This window comes from Chiloscyllium plagiosum, chromosome 14 (genome assembly GCF_004010195.1).
Source record: "Chiloscyllium plagiosum isolate BGI_BamShark_2017 chromosome 14, ASM401019v2, whole genome shotgun sequence".
NCBI classification, from domain to species: Eukaryota; Metazoa; Chordata; class Chondrichthyes; order Orectolobiformes; family Hemiscylliidae; genus Chiloscyllium; species Chiloscyllium plagiosum.
In genome coordinates, this window is record NC_057723.1 from 29,467,604 (window position 1) to 29,485,777 (window position 18,174).

Genomic DNA, 18,174 nt, shown 5'->3' on the forward strand with positions numbered 1-18,174 from the left:
ACTGCAAAGGCCACACGAAAGCAGGAAATGTTCAAATTGGAAGATGGTTTGTGGTGTTCAGAGGGATATTGTTGCAAAAATCAATCCTCATGCTGCTAACCCTCTACAGTAATGGCCTAGTAATCTCTCCTTTCCTCCAGAGTCCTGGAACCTCAAAATGTGCATTGGAGCCACTGAATTTTCTTGAAGTTAAATCTATCAGTCAATTTATAAAAGGTTGACTTTGGGATGATTTCTGACAGGAATCGTGGCACTTGCTAAGGAGCAAGTGACATTCCCTATCTGATGGCTATTTGAGCCGGCTTCCAGCAGGAATTCTTTAAATAAGAGAACCTCCCCAATCCAAGACTGTCCTCCAGGGCCATCACTTGGAGGAAAGTATCTGATATGAATACCCAGGCTAAAAGACTGGCAGATCTTTGAGCCCTGTGTGTTTGCTAACAATGGGGAAATAGCTTTCTTGAAAGCCATCAGTGGGAGCACTGCAGATCACAGAGTCTGCCTTGAAATGTTTATTTGTTTCAAATCAGTCTCACAGATTCATTATCTATAAATTCAATGCATGGACCCAAATGATAGATCAAAGCAAAAAATTGGTATTCAGATATAAAAAAAGGTCTTTGTTACAAAAAGTACAATATGCAAAACAAAAATCAATGCCTGTACTGTAAAAAAAAACAAGAATTTGTTTTTTGGCCAAAAGGAAAGATGATATGTAAGTATCCTTCTCCAACAAAAGCATGGTTGTATTTTGATAATTACTGAGTTTTGATGCACAATTTACAACAGTCAGAGGGAGCTGAAAATGTGTTGCTGGAAAAGCGCAGCAGGTCAGGCAGCATCCAGGGAACAGGAGAATCGACGTTTCGGGCATAAGCTGCTGCGCTTTTCCAGCAACACATTTTCAGCTCTGATCTCCAGCATCTGCAGACCTCACTTTCTCCTCAATAGTCAGAGGGACACAGCCTGTCTTGAATTCTTTCTATGCATGCAACTGTTAGAATCACTTTGAAAGCCATCTGACAGTATCACAGATTTTTGATTCTGAGGTAATTATCCCTCCAAGTTACTGTCCCTTTCTGTGGTCAAGTATTGTTGTCTCTTCTTAACATTTTCCCACGATAAAATACCGAGATCAGGAAGTCAGCGTGTGGAGGGACTGTGGCTGTGAACTCACATTCTGAGCTACTGGACCACAAAGCAGCAACCCCCGCTTCCATTGTCAATGTGATTCTTCTTTAAACTTTATCAATTAGCTCACATGTAAACATTATCCCTACTCAGAAGAGAATAACAGCAATAATTTGGAGGAACGTACCAAAGGTTGTGAGATCCCCAATCACCTCACCCTGTCACTGATGCCCTTTGCCCTCACACCGGACGCATTCATTTTTCTTTGATCACTTATGGGTAGTGGGCATTGCTGGCATTCATTGCCCATCCCTAATTGCCCTGGCGAAGGCAATGATAAGCTGCCCTCTCGATAGTTACACCAACAATGCTGTTAGGAAAGGAGTTCCAGGATTATTACCCCACCAAAAGAACAGCAATTTATTTTCAAGTCAGGATGCTTTGTGGTTTGGAGGAACTTACAGGCTCCCATGCATCTGCTGCTCTTGACATCCTAAATGGTAGACATCATAGATTTGGAAGGTGCTAACAAAGGAGGCTTTGGGAGTTACCACAATGTATCTTGTAGATGGTACACACTGCTGTCACAGTGTTTCAGTGGTGAAAACATGAGGTGAGTTAGTCACCACAGATTTGGCAACCTTTGACCTGCTACTGTGGCCACAGCATGTACTTGACTGGCAAAGTTCAGTTTCTGATCAATGGTAAAAATGGAGGATTCAGCAGTGGTAATGCTATCATAAGAGGGTATTCATTAGAATCTCTTCTCTTGAAGATAGACATTGCCCCGTACTTGTGTGGCCCAAATATCACTTGCCACTTGCCAGCCCAACCCTGGATCATGTCACCTTGCCTCATATGGATACAGACTGCTTCAGTATCTGAGGAATCCCAAAGGGTGCTGAATATTGTACAGTTATCAGCAAACATTCCTATGTCTAATATTACGATGGAAGGAAGGCCATTGATAAAGCAGCTGAAGACGGTTTGGCCGAGGATGTTACCCTGAAGAACTCCTGCAGTGATGCCTTGGACTGAGATGGTTGACCTCAAATAATCACAACCATTTTCTTTTGTACCAGGTATGACTTGTGGAGAGTTTTCCTTCTGATTAAACCCAAATTAAACTTCTATTGAACAAGTTATTCATCTGTAAGTTATTCCTCTGTAAGTGCCACCTGATGTCATTTCTTCCATCACATCGCTCATGACGAGAGTGAACTGGGTTCTGTCAGGTTCACACAGCTCCTGATTTCATTACAACCTTAGTCTAAACATGAATCGAAGAAAGTGGACTCGTAGGGTGTTAATTGGCGCATTCAATTTGCCTTGTTTTCTGTGTAGAGGACATAACTGGGCAATTTTCTGTATTGTCGGGTAGATGCAAGTTAGCATTGTAGCTGTACTGGCACAGAGTGACTAGGAATGCAACTAATTCTACAGTATAAACCTCATGAAAAGGCCAAGATCAATCATCCATTTGGTCCTTCTGGCTGGAGATGTTTGCAAATGCATCACCCTTATTTTTTGCATTGGTGTGCTGGGCACATTGTGGCTGGGAATATTTATGGAGTCTATTCCTCTTCTTAGTTATTGAATTGTACATCACCAATTATAACTGAATGTGACAAGAATACAGAACTTATATCTGATCCATTAATTATAGCATCACTTTGTGCTGTCTGTTGCAAGCTGATATTTGGCATGTAAGTAATCCTGTGTTGTAGCTTCACCAGGTTGTTACCTCATTTTTAGGTCCACTGTGTCTGCTCTTGGCATGCTGTCCTGCAGTCTCCATTGAACCAGGTTTGATCTCCCAGCTTCATGGTAATGGCAAAGTGAAGAATATGCCAACCCACAAGATTAAATATTGTAGTTAAATATAATTCTGCTGCTGCTGATGGTCCACATCACTTCATGTATGCCCAGTATTGAGTTTCTGGAACTTTTCAAAGCCATTTCGGATGGTGGCAGTTCTGCATATGATGGAGAGAGTCTTAATGCAAAGAGCTTGCATTTCTTACTCTTTCCAATACTGCCATGGGTAGATGCCTCTGTAACAGGTAGATCAGTAAGGATGACATCAAGTAGAATTTTCCCTTATTGGTTCCCTCACCGTCTGCAGCAGGCCCAGCATAACATCGCTGTCCTTTAGTACTTGACCAGCTTAGTTATTACTGTGTTACTGAGCCACTCTTGCTGGTGGGCATTGAAGCCCCCCCCCACCCCACCTAGGTACACTTTCTGCCCTTTCTACTCTCAGTGCTTCCTCTAAGGAATGTTAAACATGAAGGACCACTGATTCATCAGCTGAGGGGACAAAGGATAGTGGTACTTGGTAGTCAGCAGGAACATGCCTTGTCCATGTTTGATCTAATGCCATGAGACATCATGGGTCCAGAATCAATATTAAAGACTCTAAGGTTAACTCCCTCCCAGCATTAAACTGATTGGTTATGTTGGTATCTGGCATAGTAGAAGACATGATTTGTAAGTATGCTATGTCAGTCTACTGCTTGACTAATCTGTGAGAACACTGTCCCGATTTTGGCTCAAGCCTACAGATGGTACTCAGAAAGTTGCTGCCAAGTCAACAACTTTGTATTTGCCACTATCATTTCAATACCCAAGTCAATGCCAAGTGGTTCCTATGGCTTAATTTCTTCTTTAGATGTAGATATGGACCAGACCAGCTGGCAAAAATAGATTTCTTTTGCTATAAAACCCTTATGAATTATAGAAGCATATCCCAGCATGATTGATTATCTTCATAACAGGATGGCAAAAATAATGAGCCCAGTTAATTATAAGGCTGAGAATCTTAGAGAGAATTTGGCGAACTGGATGGAAAACTGACTAAGTTAAGTAAAAGATGACAATAAGATAATGATGAGGAGGTGGTGGGGAAGAGTTGGGGAAAGGCCTGGTTGGAAGAAGGGACAGTGACTAACAAATCTTTGCAGAGGACTACTCCAAAAGATGTACTGTTATGTCTGTATCAAGAAATGTTTTTCTTGCATAATCACAATGAACGTTTTAAAATTTGCTGATGGCATTAAGGTAATGCAGATGGAGGAATTGATAGTATTTAAAGATAGCCGAAGATATATTTTAATGATAGGAAGTGGAAACTTGATATGCATATACGATGAAGGTAGATCCATTAGTAAAGATGGGACAGGAGAAGGATTTAGATGTGATTATTGATTATTATCCACTGAAATTTCCAGTTAATGTAAAGCTGTTGTCCACTAAGTTAATCACATACAGTATTACAATAGCTCAAAAGAACACATTTTCCTTTTTCTTCCCAACTTATTCCACTTGTGTTATCCTTTTCTACTTGACTGCATATGGTAGTTCAATGACACAAGCATTGCTTGCCCTCTGGTACCCACCCAAATGACATTTTATCACGTGTGAGCCCGAGCAATGTCACTAACTATCTAACTTTGGTGGGCAATGGTTGAAAGCTGTCCTGTCTTTCTCCAGCCTTGACCCTCATGCTCATTAACAACAATTTACATTTACATAGCGCTTTTGATTCAATTAAACATTCCACTATTTGACAATTAACCAATCAAAAAATCCCAAGGGACACTCTAAAGTCCTATTTCTCAATGAATTGAGTTTTACTAGGACTGCTTGATGCCACACTAAATCAGGAAGTGTGGCACTGGAAAAGCACAGCCAGTCAGGCAGCATCCAAGGAGCAGAAGAATAAGCTCTTCATCAGGAATGTGGGGGTGGCCCAAGGGGCTGGCCCCACCCCCCTTCCGTTTATCTCTCAGCCACCTTGCGCCACCCCCACACCCCCTCAATTTCCCGATGAAGAGCTTATGCTCGAAATGTCGACTCCCCTGCTCCTCGAATGCTGCCTGACCAGCTGTGCTTTTCTGGTGCCACACTCCAGTATCTGCAGTTCTCATTTTCTCCTCCTTAATGCCACATTATGTCAAATGTTGCCCTGATATAAAGACTGGTCACTCTCACCACAATTCTGAAGTTCAGTTCTTTTGTCCATGTTTGGATTGAGACTGCAATGAGTTACTAGCCAAGGCAGAACCCAAACTGAGTGTCAGTGGGCAGGTCGTTCCTTTGCAAATACTGTTTGTTAGCATTCCCTTAATGCTAACATTAACTTTGTATCTACACCACAATGGGCCATGCATACAGGAGAAAAAAATAAGGCTCTGGTTGTGAGAGTTCTTTACTGCTGACTACCTTCTATTAAGAAAAGCACTGCCTTTCATAAAAACATATTTTAGCAAGTGTTGACACTTCTTGATACTCTAGTTCATGATGGATCAACATTTCTTGACAATTCTTGACAGGTTGACATTTTTTTTAAACTTCACAATACTTCTTAGCCAGTCAGCACTTCTTGACAGTGCTTGATACTTCTTGACAGATCAGCACTTCTTTTCAGCAAATAGTTATTGGCACTTGTTGAAATGGTAGACAGTTCCCAGAGGTTTGTGCACTTCTTACCACACAGCCTCTCCACAATTAACAGCCCAAAGCATGTTTACTTGCCACCTCTCCACTCCTGCCTTGATTCATGATTCCTACATCTTAAGGATACAGATTCCATCCCCCAAGAAATGCTGAGTCCCAGTCCTGGGACCATATCAACAGGGATACCTCACTCTCCAAAGGACTACACTGGCTGGCCAGAAGAAACACACTAAGAATCGATGTTCTCTTACCTGCTCCAATTTCCACTCTGTGTTCCAGGCCACCAGGGATTTCAAAATAAGATTTGAGTGGAAGCAGCTGACTATTTAAATAGCCCACTTTCACCACAAAATGTTCATGTGCAAGCTACAGGTAGCCCTCAATTCTCCTGTGAAAATGGAAAATTCCTGGTGTGGGACAGGACTTGGGTTTTCTGACATCTTCAACAATTTTTTTTTCCTTCATCACAATGGAGAGGCAAAAATCTGTGCCAGAGTCACATACAAACTTGGCTTCATTGGAAGGTAGCAGAACAGCAGAACCTAATTTCTTAAATACTGAGAGCAATGGAAACTGGATCTCATCTGGTTTCAGGTTCTATTTGTTGCTAAATTTTAGTGCAAAAACTAAGAGATATCACCTGAAGCAAACATAATTTTTGGAACCAACATGTTTATATCGAGAAAACCTCAGATTTAACCAGCGAGACACCTTTGGAAAGAATAAATATAGACCATTAAGTGCAAACTTAAGTAACTGTTAAACACGAAGTAATAAACATATATTAAGGAACTACCAAAAACAAATAAGTTAACAAGACATATTGCTAAAATAAGTTGATCTGCATCATTGGTGTAACCTCAATGTATCAGTAGAAACTCTGGTTGACTCCTTAGATGTGGTTTAAACAATTTAAACAAATCCTTATTTTCGCATCAATTCAAAGGATAGATAAGGTCCTCTCTGTCCCACAAATGAAGAAAGCTTGCTTTCCTCACACCTGAATTGGACTAAGACAACATTAAAATTTTGAGTTCATTTGGGAGAGTGGAAAGTGTAAAAATAGATAAGTCCCCTGGGCCGGATGGAATTTTTCCTAGGATTCTCTGGCATTGACCTTTATGTCATCTTTGTCTACAAGAATAGAGCCAGAACATTGGAGGATAGTAAATGTTGTTGCCTTGTTCAAGAAGGAGAGTAGCGACAACCCTGGTAATTATAGACCAGTGATCCTTACTTCAGTTCAGGAAAAAGTGTTGCATGAGATTATAAGAGATAGGATTTATAATCATCTGGAAAGGAATAAGTTGATTAGGGATAGTCAACACAGTTTTGTGAAGGGTAGGTCATGCCTCCCAAACCTTATTGAGTTCTTTGAGAAGGTGACCAAACAAGTGGATGAGGGTAAAGCAGTTGATGTAGTGTATATGGACTTCAGTAAGGCATTTGGTAAGGTTTGTCATTTTTATAAATGACCTGGAAGAGGGCGTAGAAGGATAGGTTTGTAAATTTGCAGATGACGCTAAGGTCGGTAGAGTTGTGGATAGTGCAGAAGGATGTTGAAGGTTACAGAGGGACATAGATAAGCTGCAGAGCTGGACTGAGAGGTGGCAAATGGAGTTTAATGCAGAAATGTGTGAGATGATTCACTTTGGAAAAAACAACAGGAATGCAGAGTACTGGGCTAATGGTAAGATTCTTGGGAATGTAGATGAGTAGAGGGATCTCGGTATCCATGTACATAGATCCCTGAAGGTTGCCACCCAGGTTGATACGTTTGTTAAGAAGGCATCCAGTGTGTTAACATTTATTTGTAGAGGGATTGAGTTTCAGAACCATGATGTCATGCTGCAGCTTTACAAAAATCTGGTGCAGCCACATTTGGAGTATTGCATACAGTTCTGGTCACCGCATTATAGGAAGGATGTGGAAGCTTTGGAAGGAGTTCAGAGGAGATTTACTAGGATGTTGCCTGGTATGGAGGAGAGGTGTTATGAGGAAAGGCTGAGGGACCTGAGGTTGTTTTGTTGGAGAGAAGAAGGTTGAGGGGTGACTTAATTGAGATGTATAAGATCATCAGAGGGTTCGATATGGTGTAGAGACCCTTTTTCCATGGATGGTGATGGCTAGCATGAGGGGGCATAGCTTTAAATTGAGGGGTCATAGATATAGGACAGATGTCAGAGGTAGTTTCTTACCTCAGTAGTTTGGGATGCACTGCCCGCAACAGTCAAGGACTCGCCAACTTTAAGGGCATTTAAATGGTCATTGAATAGACAGATGGACTAGTGTAGGTTAGATAGGTTTCAAATTGGTTTTACAGGTCAGCACAACACCAAGGGCCAAAGGCCCTGTACTGTGCTGTAATGTTCTGTATTCAATGATTGGATTTATGAAATTCCTTTTAACTTCTCAGTTTGAATCGACCCATTCAGTGATGTATGAGTTCTGTGTGAGTTTGGGACAGTCATTCTGCAAGCACAAACCATTGTTTTATCCTAAACACCTGAAGTTAGAGTTAAGGCGTTATGTTGGGATGCAGTCGGAATTTATGAAACTGAGTGATGCATAGACTTTAGACTTTAGAAACAGACCGTTCAGTCTAACAAGTCTATATTGATATTTATGCTCCCTGCAATCTCTTCCCATTTATCTTCATCAAACAGCAATTCACTGTAGGAGGAACTTGACACAACATCTAATCCATATTTGACAAGGCATAGTGGAAAAAACAGTTCAAATACAAGATCCAGTTCCAGGCAAATAGTAAATATTAATGTAATAGCAATCGGTATCTCTGTGATTTCAATTCACTGAGGTATTGGGTGCATTATGTCAAAATTATATTTGCCTTTGTAGTTTATTTCTCAATATTTTAAATGTTTTGTCTTTCAGTCAAACAAGGTTCCTGTGGTGCAACCATCCCATGCAGTCCATCCCCTCACACCTCTCATCTCCTACAGCAATGAGCACTTTGCGCCCAGTTCGCACTCACCACACCTTCCAGCAGAGATCAACCAAAAATCAGGTAAGCACTTCTGATTAACTGTGTGAAAAATCATTTCCAACACGTTGGTGTTAATGAGGAAATGGCCGTTGAAATAGCAAGATATTTCACACAAGGAATAAGAGAGACAAGTTCACATCCAACTGGTGAACCTGAGTGGAGGCAGTTTGTAATCCTACTGAAGAATATACAGGATTTTGGACACACGCATTCACTAACAACACCCCCCCACCCAACAACAGATCTTAAGTGATCTAAAGTGAAAGTGAATACTATGAGTGGGCAGTCCCTAGCATTATGTTGCAGCTGGTTACTAATGACAATGGTAGCTCTCTGTAAAGTGCCCTGCACCCTCATGCATGAGACAGAAATTGTGACAAACTATAAATTACAAGAAAGGAATTATCTTCTGCAATGGTCTGCTTCAGTGTTAGTGAAGAGAAACATGTTCATTTAGAGAGAGCAGTGGACCAGCTTTCAAATTATTCTGATTCAGGTATCTAGACATAAAACTGTGTACGCTAGGTTTTCAAAGTGCTTCCTGCTGTCACTCCTGTTACCTTGCTCCAAAGTTCTTCCTGCTTTAAAACAGTTTCACATTCCTGTAAGTGCTTTTCTAAACCACATTGTCATTGATCTGCTTTTAACAAGAAATCAAATCAAAAGTGAAGGTAGAAATTAAAGCTGTATTTGAAAAAGTTGAACCGAAGATAATTATCTACTGGAGTGCTCAAATTGGAGTGTTAATCCTAGTTCCAACATTAAGTGAGTCCCTTTCAAGCAACGCTGGTTAAAAAAATCCTTAAAGCCTTTACCAGTCAATCAGAAAGAAAGCTTCCTTGAATTCTTAATAAGTGCATTCATTGCATAGTGTCCTGCTGAGGCAGACAAATCTGAAGGTTTCATTCCCGGTCATTGCTGAGCCTACAGGTCTTAGCAGAATGGCAATGATTAATCCTAATGTTTTCAGGCTAGGAAGAAGAAAAATATTCCACTGTGTCATTTAGTACTTCCTGTTGGAAAGTAGATAGTTGTGGAGAACATCTGACTTATGATAACAGCCTATAATGCACACTAACATTATAGATAGAAATACCAACCAAAACTCAAAATAAAGACTTAATGAAAGTCATGAAATAATTGCTTGTAAATTATACTTTTTCCAAATTAATCTTGACAAAAATAAATGCCAGCATCTTTAAGCATTGGACTATCTTTGGGTGTCAGACAGTGGTTTAACCTTTTCCTTCCCAAGCAAACTAAAAGCATGTAAATTAATTAACGAAATGTGTGAATGTGGTAACCTTGTGTCAGGGATTTGACCGGAAATAGCAGTGAAAAGGCAAAGTGATCTTTACATTGTGAGTAATATCTAAATGTCAAGTTAGGTCAATGTGAGACTGAGCTTTGGAGTCTGTGCTACTTTAAAAAAGATGTGTCATCACGTTTAGGAGCTTTGTGGTCAGATTTAGTGTGTTGTAAAACTTGGAGTTTGCTCAGAATACTTAGTTGGAACATTGCTGCCACAATTTGTATCAGAAGGAAAGTTCATTTGTCATCCAGTCTTACATTCACTGCTTTTGAACCATTCTTTCTGTATTATTTGCAATGTTCATTTTTAACATCAAACTAGTATGGAGTCATGTTATTATCTATTTACTTGGTAGAAATCTAAGTAGACATCTGACATCCCTTTCCCATCCACATTTCTTCAACTTTAGAAAGTCACATGTTAGAAACTATCAGTGGAGTGTGAAGGGAGGAAGAGACTTGGCATGTGGAGAAGTTAGGTTTTTCTCTCTCTCTAAATATTCAGATTGAACTCCAGTGCAATCATCAGGACCTGACTGCTATTTCAAACAGTGCCCAGAGAACTTCTGCCATGGGAGCCCACTGTCAAAATGTTGGCACCTGAAGAGGTCAAACCAATTCTTCTTTCTAAATGACGTCTTTCTGCCTGCTTTATGAGGTCAGAATAAATAGACATGCTTTTACAGGCTCCACTAGAAAGATTTAGACCTCCCCCTCCCTGGGAATTAAAATGGTTTGTACCTTACAATGCCAAAGTCAGGGCAGGTTGCCACTTACTTCTGTATGCACCTATCTGATCCCAGTCCTGAGTTGAACCTGGGGAAGAGATTGTCAGACTCAGTTAGTGATGTGGTGGAAATTAATCATAAATCTGGTCTCATCACTCTGTTCCTGCATGTCGAGCACGAGAATGGCATTTTAAGTTATGTAGAGTTAGGATACAGATCATCTATTTATGGAACAGATTGGAAGGTTGCGTGGTATAGTTCTTAACTGGAATATGCCTGAAAACATCTGCCATTACATTTTTGTAACAAATGTTTTTGGATTATTTTAAAAGAATGTAACATCGTATGAATATTGAAAAACAATGTTTTGTGTTAGAGGGTTGCATGTTTTGCCACATCTTTGATACTGATTGTTCACGTACAGGAAATTTGTTGTGAGTCAAAAATTCCTGCAAGTATTCTTTTTAAACATATTCAGAAGTAGTAATTAATTAGTCACACATTAAAAGGCATGAAGTGTTGTTCAAAGGCCAGTGAAGCTGACTGATAGCCTTGTGTTGTAATTATATCCTGATGTGGGGCAGTGAAGCCATATTTTGTCAGATTTGAATGCATTAAACTGTTTCATGTTCAGAGAGATTAGATGCTTAAATGATTTTCTGTCATTTGAATTTGAAAGCAGAACTTAAATAATATCATATCATACATGGGGTTTGCCTATCACAATGAATATTACCATAAACTGGCATAGCAATACTAAAAACATTGGCTTTTTATCATCTATTTCATAGGAGATATGGCATTATAATGGTCTATTCATGAGGGCAGATAACCTGGTACACTAACTGGGCTCTTTACTCCCAACCTTCATAATACACTGAATAGGAAGCTTTTTACATAGGAAGCAACAGAGGAACTGGATTAGACCACTCAACTCCATTAGTCTGTTCTGCCATTCAATTAGATTACGATTCATGTGTACATCAGTTTAATTTGCCACATTTGATGCATACCCCTTGCTACTTATAACCGAATAAAAAGCTTTCCATCTCTGTTTTGAAATTTTTAATTGGTCCAACATCCAGAGTTTGGGCAGGGTGGCAGGGGGTGGGGGAGGTGGCGGAGAGAATTGCAAATTTCCATTACCTTTTGTAAGAAGAAGGGTTTTTTGACTTCATTCCTAAATAGCATACTTCTGATTCAAAGATTATGGGGACCAGTTATCTCAGTTGGCTAGATGGTTAATGTGTTGTTCAGAATAACAGCATAGATTCCATTCCCATTCCAGCTTGGGACCTGACTCCACATCTTTCCATTGAAAGTGAAAGATAACAAAATATGCCAACCAAACAGCTCAGAATGAAATATCAGCAGATAATGAGCCAAAAACCAGCTTTCAAGCAAAAATACATGGCACGATCATTGTAACAATGTTCTTCCCTTGATCTAGGTTTCCCAGCTAATTAAAAGCCTTCTCAGTATTAAATTCTTTTACCTCTGTTAGACCACCCCTCAAACTTCAAATCTCAAGAGAATAAAAGATAAACCATGAAGCTCAGTTTAATTCAGCAGCTCATCATGGAGAAATGCAGTGATTAGCTCCTCCAACAAGTACAGGGACTAATGTACCATGAATGAGTTATATGCATGGTTAACAAGTCAGTACATATATATGGTAATCATTCAGGACTAGGATGCATTCAGCTAAAGAGGAAAATAGTAAGGTTGTCCAGTGGGTTATTAAAGTAGGGATCAAGCCATATTGTTTTCAATGGTTGTATGAGACAGAGACTATTATATGTTTGTATTTCTGATAACAAAACCCATCATACATAGCTCCTCACTGGAGTCTTGAAGTGACCTTATGGTCTGAATTTAAATCCAATGTGAATACAGGTGAACCTCGATTATCCAGCATTCGATTATCCGAATATCGGAATATCCAGCAAGATCTCAAGGTGCCGATGCTCAGCGAAACTATGCTATCCGGCATTCGATTATCCAGAATTCGATTAACCGAACAAAGCACTCCGCGCCTGTGTCCTTCGGATAATTGAGGTTCCTTTGTAAAAGGAAGAACTTTTCCAATTAACAGAGCCTATCTATATATCCTCTTCTAAGTGAACATGAACTCTGTTCCTGGAGTTCTACCAGGAATTCTATCATTGTTGAGATGGGCGTTGCTGACAAATCACTTCCATTGTAATGCTTTGCACCGTTAAGATGCACTTTGATATGACTTATGTCTGTACAGTGAAAAAAAAACTTTAAACAAGGTCAGGATATAGTCAGCATTCGGCCATTCCCAACATGGTGACCTGAAACATGCACAGCTTCCACTTTCCGTCATTTTGTCTTTTCTCACATGAGTATCATTAAAATTCCAAGTGCCAATGGCACGCATCCAAAACTCGTTTGATTACAGGAGGAGAAACTTTTCATTGCTGATACCCCCAACAGCTGATGATGTTCATCCATGGGCAGCTTATTAAAGAGTTTTCTGTTCAAACAGGGAGGCTGTTTGCTAGCCTAATTGCCACGTCTTAATGTAAGACATAAGAGCACAAAGGTAGTATGGGTGTTTTTCAAAATTAAATCTCAGTTGAAATTATTTCACATTACATTAGTTTTATTTTATTCAGGCATGCATCAGTATTATTCATTGAAATTTACTTAGTCTGACCGTCTCGTGGTTGGTGTGTATTGAAGGTTGTGGGAAATTAGGAACATTTCCTTGATTGCAGAGGAAGTAATTTTCTGTTTGTGTTTACTCATGCTGGTATCCAGTGTTGTAACCCCTAACGCCTTTCATTGTAAAGGATATTATCTGAGAACAATCTCAGCAAGGATAATTTAAATGTTGTAGGTGGGCTCAAGTGCCCTATAAGGACTCTGCCCCAAGTTGGACACCCATTTTGACAAACAGACACAGTCCTTTAAGGCCCCGCATTTTCTTATCCTGACTGACTATCCCTGCCGACACGCAGCACTCGCCCTTGTCTCCACCAGCATTTTGCACAAAGTACACCAGGCCTTTCCCTTTTCAGTTTTCTATGTCCCCAAACCCACTTCAAACTCCTCTCCACACTCAGTCACCCCAGCCAGTCCTCTATTCAAGAGTTCATTCTTCTGCTCTTCTCCTTTGTGCTGTGGAGTTTAAAAATAATCACTGACCTTACACACAACTGCACAGACCTGTCATGTGCATGCCACCTTCAAATAGTTTTGAACTTGATGCCACAAGATTCCTGTGTGCCACTGACATTATCTGAAGGTGGGACTTTATTGACCATTATGGGCCACTTAAGGATTCTGTTCACTGCCACTGGGATTAACTGTCATCCTATGTCATTCCTGATAGCTTCTATCCTCTGTGTTACTTGTTACCTTAGCATGGGGATGGTGGGAAGAATGGATCCACTTGGTCAAAAGCACTCAGTGACTGATCAAGGGATTGGGCATCAGGCAGCAATTACCCATTGGGAATCACACCCCTTCCTTTGCTTTCCAGCCCTCTGGTTCCCCCATTCCCCACAACCCCAACCATAGAACTTGGGGTCTTGATTCCACGGCAAGACCTGCCAATGGTCTTTCCACTGATTGGTATTGATTCAGAAGGACTTCCCTGAAAACAGCAGTGAGGTCTTTGCTTGCTGTCCAGATACCGGATGGGATCTCCAATGATTTAACAAAACATGCGTAATACGTATCACTATCCGATTATTTTGAGGGAACAAATGGTCAGTTTGATATGAATTTTGGTCTGTACCAGTAAAACTAACGACCTAAAGCAAGAACAGTAATTGCTGGAGAAACTTAACAGGTCAGGCTGCATGTATGGAAAGAAGACAGATTTAAAGTTTTGGGTCCAGTGACTCTTGTTCAGAACCATTAGCAGCTAGGAAAAGGTGGTATACATGCTGAAAACAGTGGATGGGTGGTGAGAGGAGTAAACACATTGGTGGAGATGGAGCCCAGAGAGAGAAAAATATAGTTAAGCTTATATAATGGTAAGCCAGGGAAAAAGAAAAGCTAATCATGGGGGCCATAAGCAGGTGAAAATACATTGGCTGCATTGAAAGCAACTCGTGTCATAACAGGATCTGGGGTTTTGAGTCCACACTACCCTCTGAACAGCATCCCACCCACATCTACCCCATACCTGTAACCCTGCATTTCCCCTGACTAACCCACACATCCCTGGGCACTATGGTAAATTTAGAACAGATAATCCACCTAACCTACACATCCTTGAACTAAAGCACCCAGATGAAATCCACACAGGTATATGCAAACTCCACACAGACAATATCCCAAAGCTGGAATCAAACCCAGGTCCCTGACTCTGTGAGGCAGCAGAGCTAACCACCAAGCCACTGTACTGCCCACTGTCTGTCAGTGAGAGGAAAACATGCTGAAAATATACAACACATTGATCAACATATGAAAAACAGAAAATTTGCAGAACGTTTCAACAGAATTAGTAGTCTTCTCCTATGTCACAAATTGTCATTGACTAAACACTGAGCAGTCATAACAGTATCTGTGAACTTGATTTTCCCAGCCTTCATCTCCTACTGGTGGTGGAGAATTATATAGTTAGATGGGGATACTTATTTTGGGGAAGCGGGGCTAAGAACAACTGAAGCAAACGAGTTAATGTCCTTGTGTGGTTCCTGCTTGTACAGCACAGAAATGAAAAGTGCAATGCCAGAAGACTCTATTGGCTTCCAAGTAAACCGCAGCAAAGATCTGCAAACAACTGAAAATAAAACCACAATATGTTCCGCACACTAATCTTTGAAAATATGAAGGATTTAGAGTGCTTTATAAACATTTAAGAGTGTTTCCATTTAAAAGCATCTGCAGGAGGCCACAGTCCAAAGCATTTTGAAGTGCATATAAGATAGTTTATTTGAGATATATATATATCCTTTCCATGTAGTACTGGAATTTCTCATCCAACTGTATCCAGTGGTGTATAGAACTATACAGTGCTGGAAAGTCCCCAGTTTTAATCTCTTGTCTGTACTGAGTTTGCTGATATGGCTAGGACAATGAAAGGAATTTATACTTGATTTGCATGCCCCTGATTTAAGGATATGAAGATGGGGAGGAAATCACAGTTTCAATACTTTCCACTATACAGTGACCCCTGCTGGAAAGTGCCTCTATGCAGATATAAAGCAGTCATATCAATTCTAATAATTTTTTCCACTCAACTAACCAGTGCCATTCATTAGCTAAATCAGTTTTTATTCCATACTTATTCTCAATATGACATTCATTATAACAGTTCAGGCTTTGTCATCGATGTGTACAACCCAGAAAAAGGCTCTTATGCCCATTAAGTCTGTGCCAGTCAAAAACAATCAGCCATCTATTCTAATCCCATTTTACAGCACTTGACCCATAGCCTTGGATGCCTTGACATTGCAAGTGTCCATCTAAATACCTCTTAATGTTGTGGGGGTCTCTGCCTCTAACACCCTTACAGGCAGTGAGTTCCAGATTCAAGTACCCTCTGAAAATATGTCTCCTCACGTCTCGTTCTAAACCTCCTCTGCCTTACCTTCAATCAATGTCCTGAATCATTGATCCCTGCAGCAGGGGAAAGTTTCCTTTCCATCTGACCTGTCTATGCTCCTCATAATTTTATACATCTCCATCACGTCTCCCCTTAGTCTCCTCTGCACGAAGGAAATTAACCCCAGTCTAACCAATCTGTCATATAATCTCTCCAGCCCAGGCAACATCCTGGTATATCTCATAGATTTATAGCATCATGGAGCATAGAAACAGGCCCTTTGGTCCAAGACGTCCAGGCCAAACATAATCCTAAACTATGCTAGCCCTACCTACTTGCTCCTGGCCCACATCCCTCCAAATGTTTCTTATTCATTTATCTATCAAAATGTCTTTTAAATGTTGTAATTGTACTCGCATCCACCACTTCCTCAGGAAGTTCATTCCACACGTGAACCACCCTCTGTGTAAAGAATTTGCCTCTCGTTTATTTTTTAAAATCTCTCTCCTTTCACCTTAAAAATGTGCTCCCTAGTCCTGAAGTCCCCCAACTATCACTAACTCTATCTATACACGTTTATTTTATAAACTTCTATCAGGTCATCTGTCAACCTCCTATGCCCAAGTGAAAATATTCCGAGTCTTTCTTTATAATTTAAACCATCCATACCTGGCAACATCCTAGTAAATCTTTTCTGAACCCCTCTCCAGCTTGATAATATCTTTCCTATAACTAGGCGACGAGAACTGGACCCAGTATTCCAGATGTACACCAATTTCCTGTACAACCTCAACATGACTTCCCACTCCTATACTCAAAGGATTGAGCAATGAAGGCAATCGTGCCAAACACCTTTTTACCTACCCTGAGTATATGTGACGCAAACTTCAAAGAATTATGAACCTGCATTCCTAGGTCCCTCTGTTCTACAACAATACCCAGGGCCCTACCATTAATTGTATAAGCCCTACCCTTGATTGTTGTACCAAAATGCAATACCTCGCATTTATCCAAATTGAACTCCATCTGCCATTGTTCAACCTATTGACCCATTTGATCAAGATCCCTCTGTAATCTTAGAAAACCTTCTTCACTATCTACTATGCCATCAATTTTGGTATCATCTGCAAACTTACTAACCATGCCTTCTACATTCTCATCCAAGTCATTTATATAAGTAACAAACAAAAGAGCATCCAGAAGAGACCCTCGTGGAACACCACTGGTGACAGACCTCCAGTCCAAAAAGCAACCCTCCACAATTACTCTCTGTCTCCTGCCTTTAGCCAGTTATGTATCCAATCTCCTCTGTACACTCTCCAGTCATTCTTCCTTCCTTTAACATGGACTCCAGAACTGCACACAATACTCTAGCTGTGGCCAAAGCATGTCTTATACAGTTCCTGCATCACCTCCCTGCATTTAAACTCTATGCCTCTAATGAAGCAAGTATTCCATAAGTCTTCTTGACCACTTTATCTGTCTGCCCTGCTACCTTAAGGGACCAGTGGACATGCACACCATAGCATAAATTGAGGAAGAAAGGGAGGTTTGGAGACTTATTTTTTCCAAAAATATACTTTATTCATAAATAATTTGATGGTCTGTACAATTGGGTCATGCCATACGTATGTAAACATTTACATACAGAGATCAAAACTTATCATTTTTATACAGGTCTGTACATTTTTTGATCATATGCCCATATAATTAGCTGAGGCGTCAGCAGAGCCCAAATGACTGCATGGGCCCCCTGTTCTTCGTTAGGCAGGCAGACTTTACACAGTGGTCTTTCCCCACCGCGCCTTGGCGGCAACTGCCCCAAGCTTCAGCGCGTCCCTCAACACATAGACCTGGACCATGGAATGTGCCAGTCTGCAACACTCAGTCGGGGTCAACTCCTTCAGCTGGAAGATCAACAGGTTTCGGACCACCCAGAGAGCGTCCTTCACCGAGTTGATGATCCACCAGGCACAGTTGATGTTCGTCTCGGTGTGCGTCCCAGGGAACAG

At 40.6% G+C, this 18,174-nt stretch overlaps 1 protein-coding gene across 7 annotated transcripts in view; it reads left to right on the forward strand.

The window, feature by feature from the left end:
* tcf7 (transcription factor 7) overlaps positions 1–18,174 on the forward strand; it is a 225,435-nt gene that overhangs the window by 154,809 nt on the left and 52,452 nt on the right. For all 7 annotated transcript variants that reach the window (XM_043703431.1, XM_043703432.1, XM_043703435.1 and 4 more), the window contains exon 4: positions 8,485–8,617. In XM_043703431.1, coding sequence (XP_043559366.1) covers positions 8,485–8,617 — 133 coding nt within the window. The remainder of the gene's footprint in view (positions 1–8,484; positions 8,618–18,174) is intronic.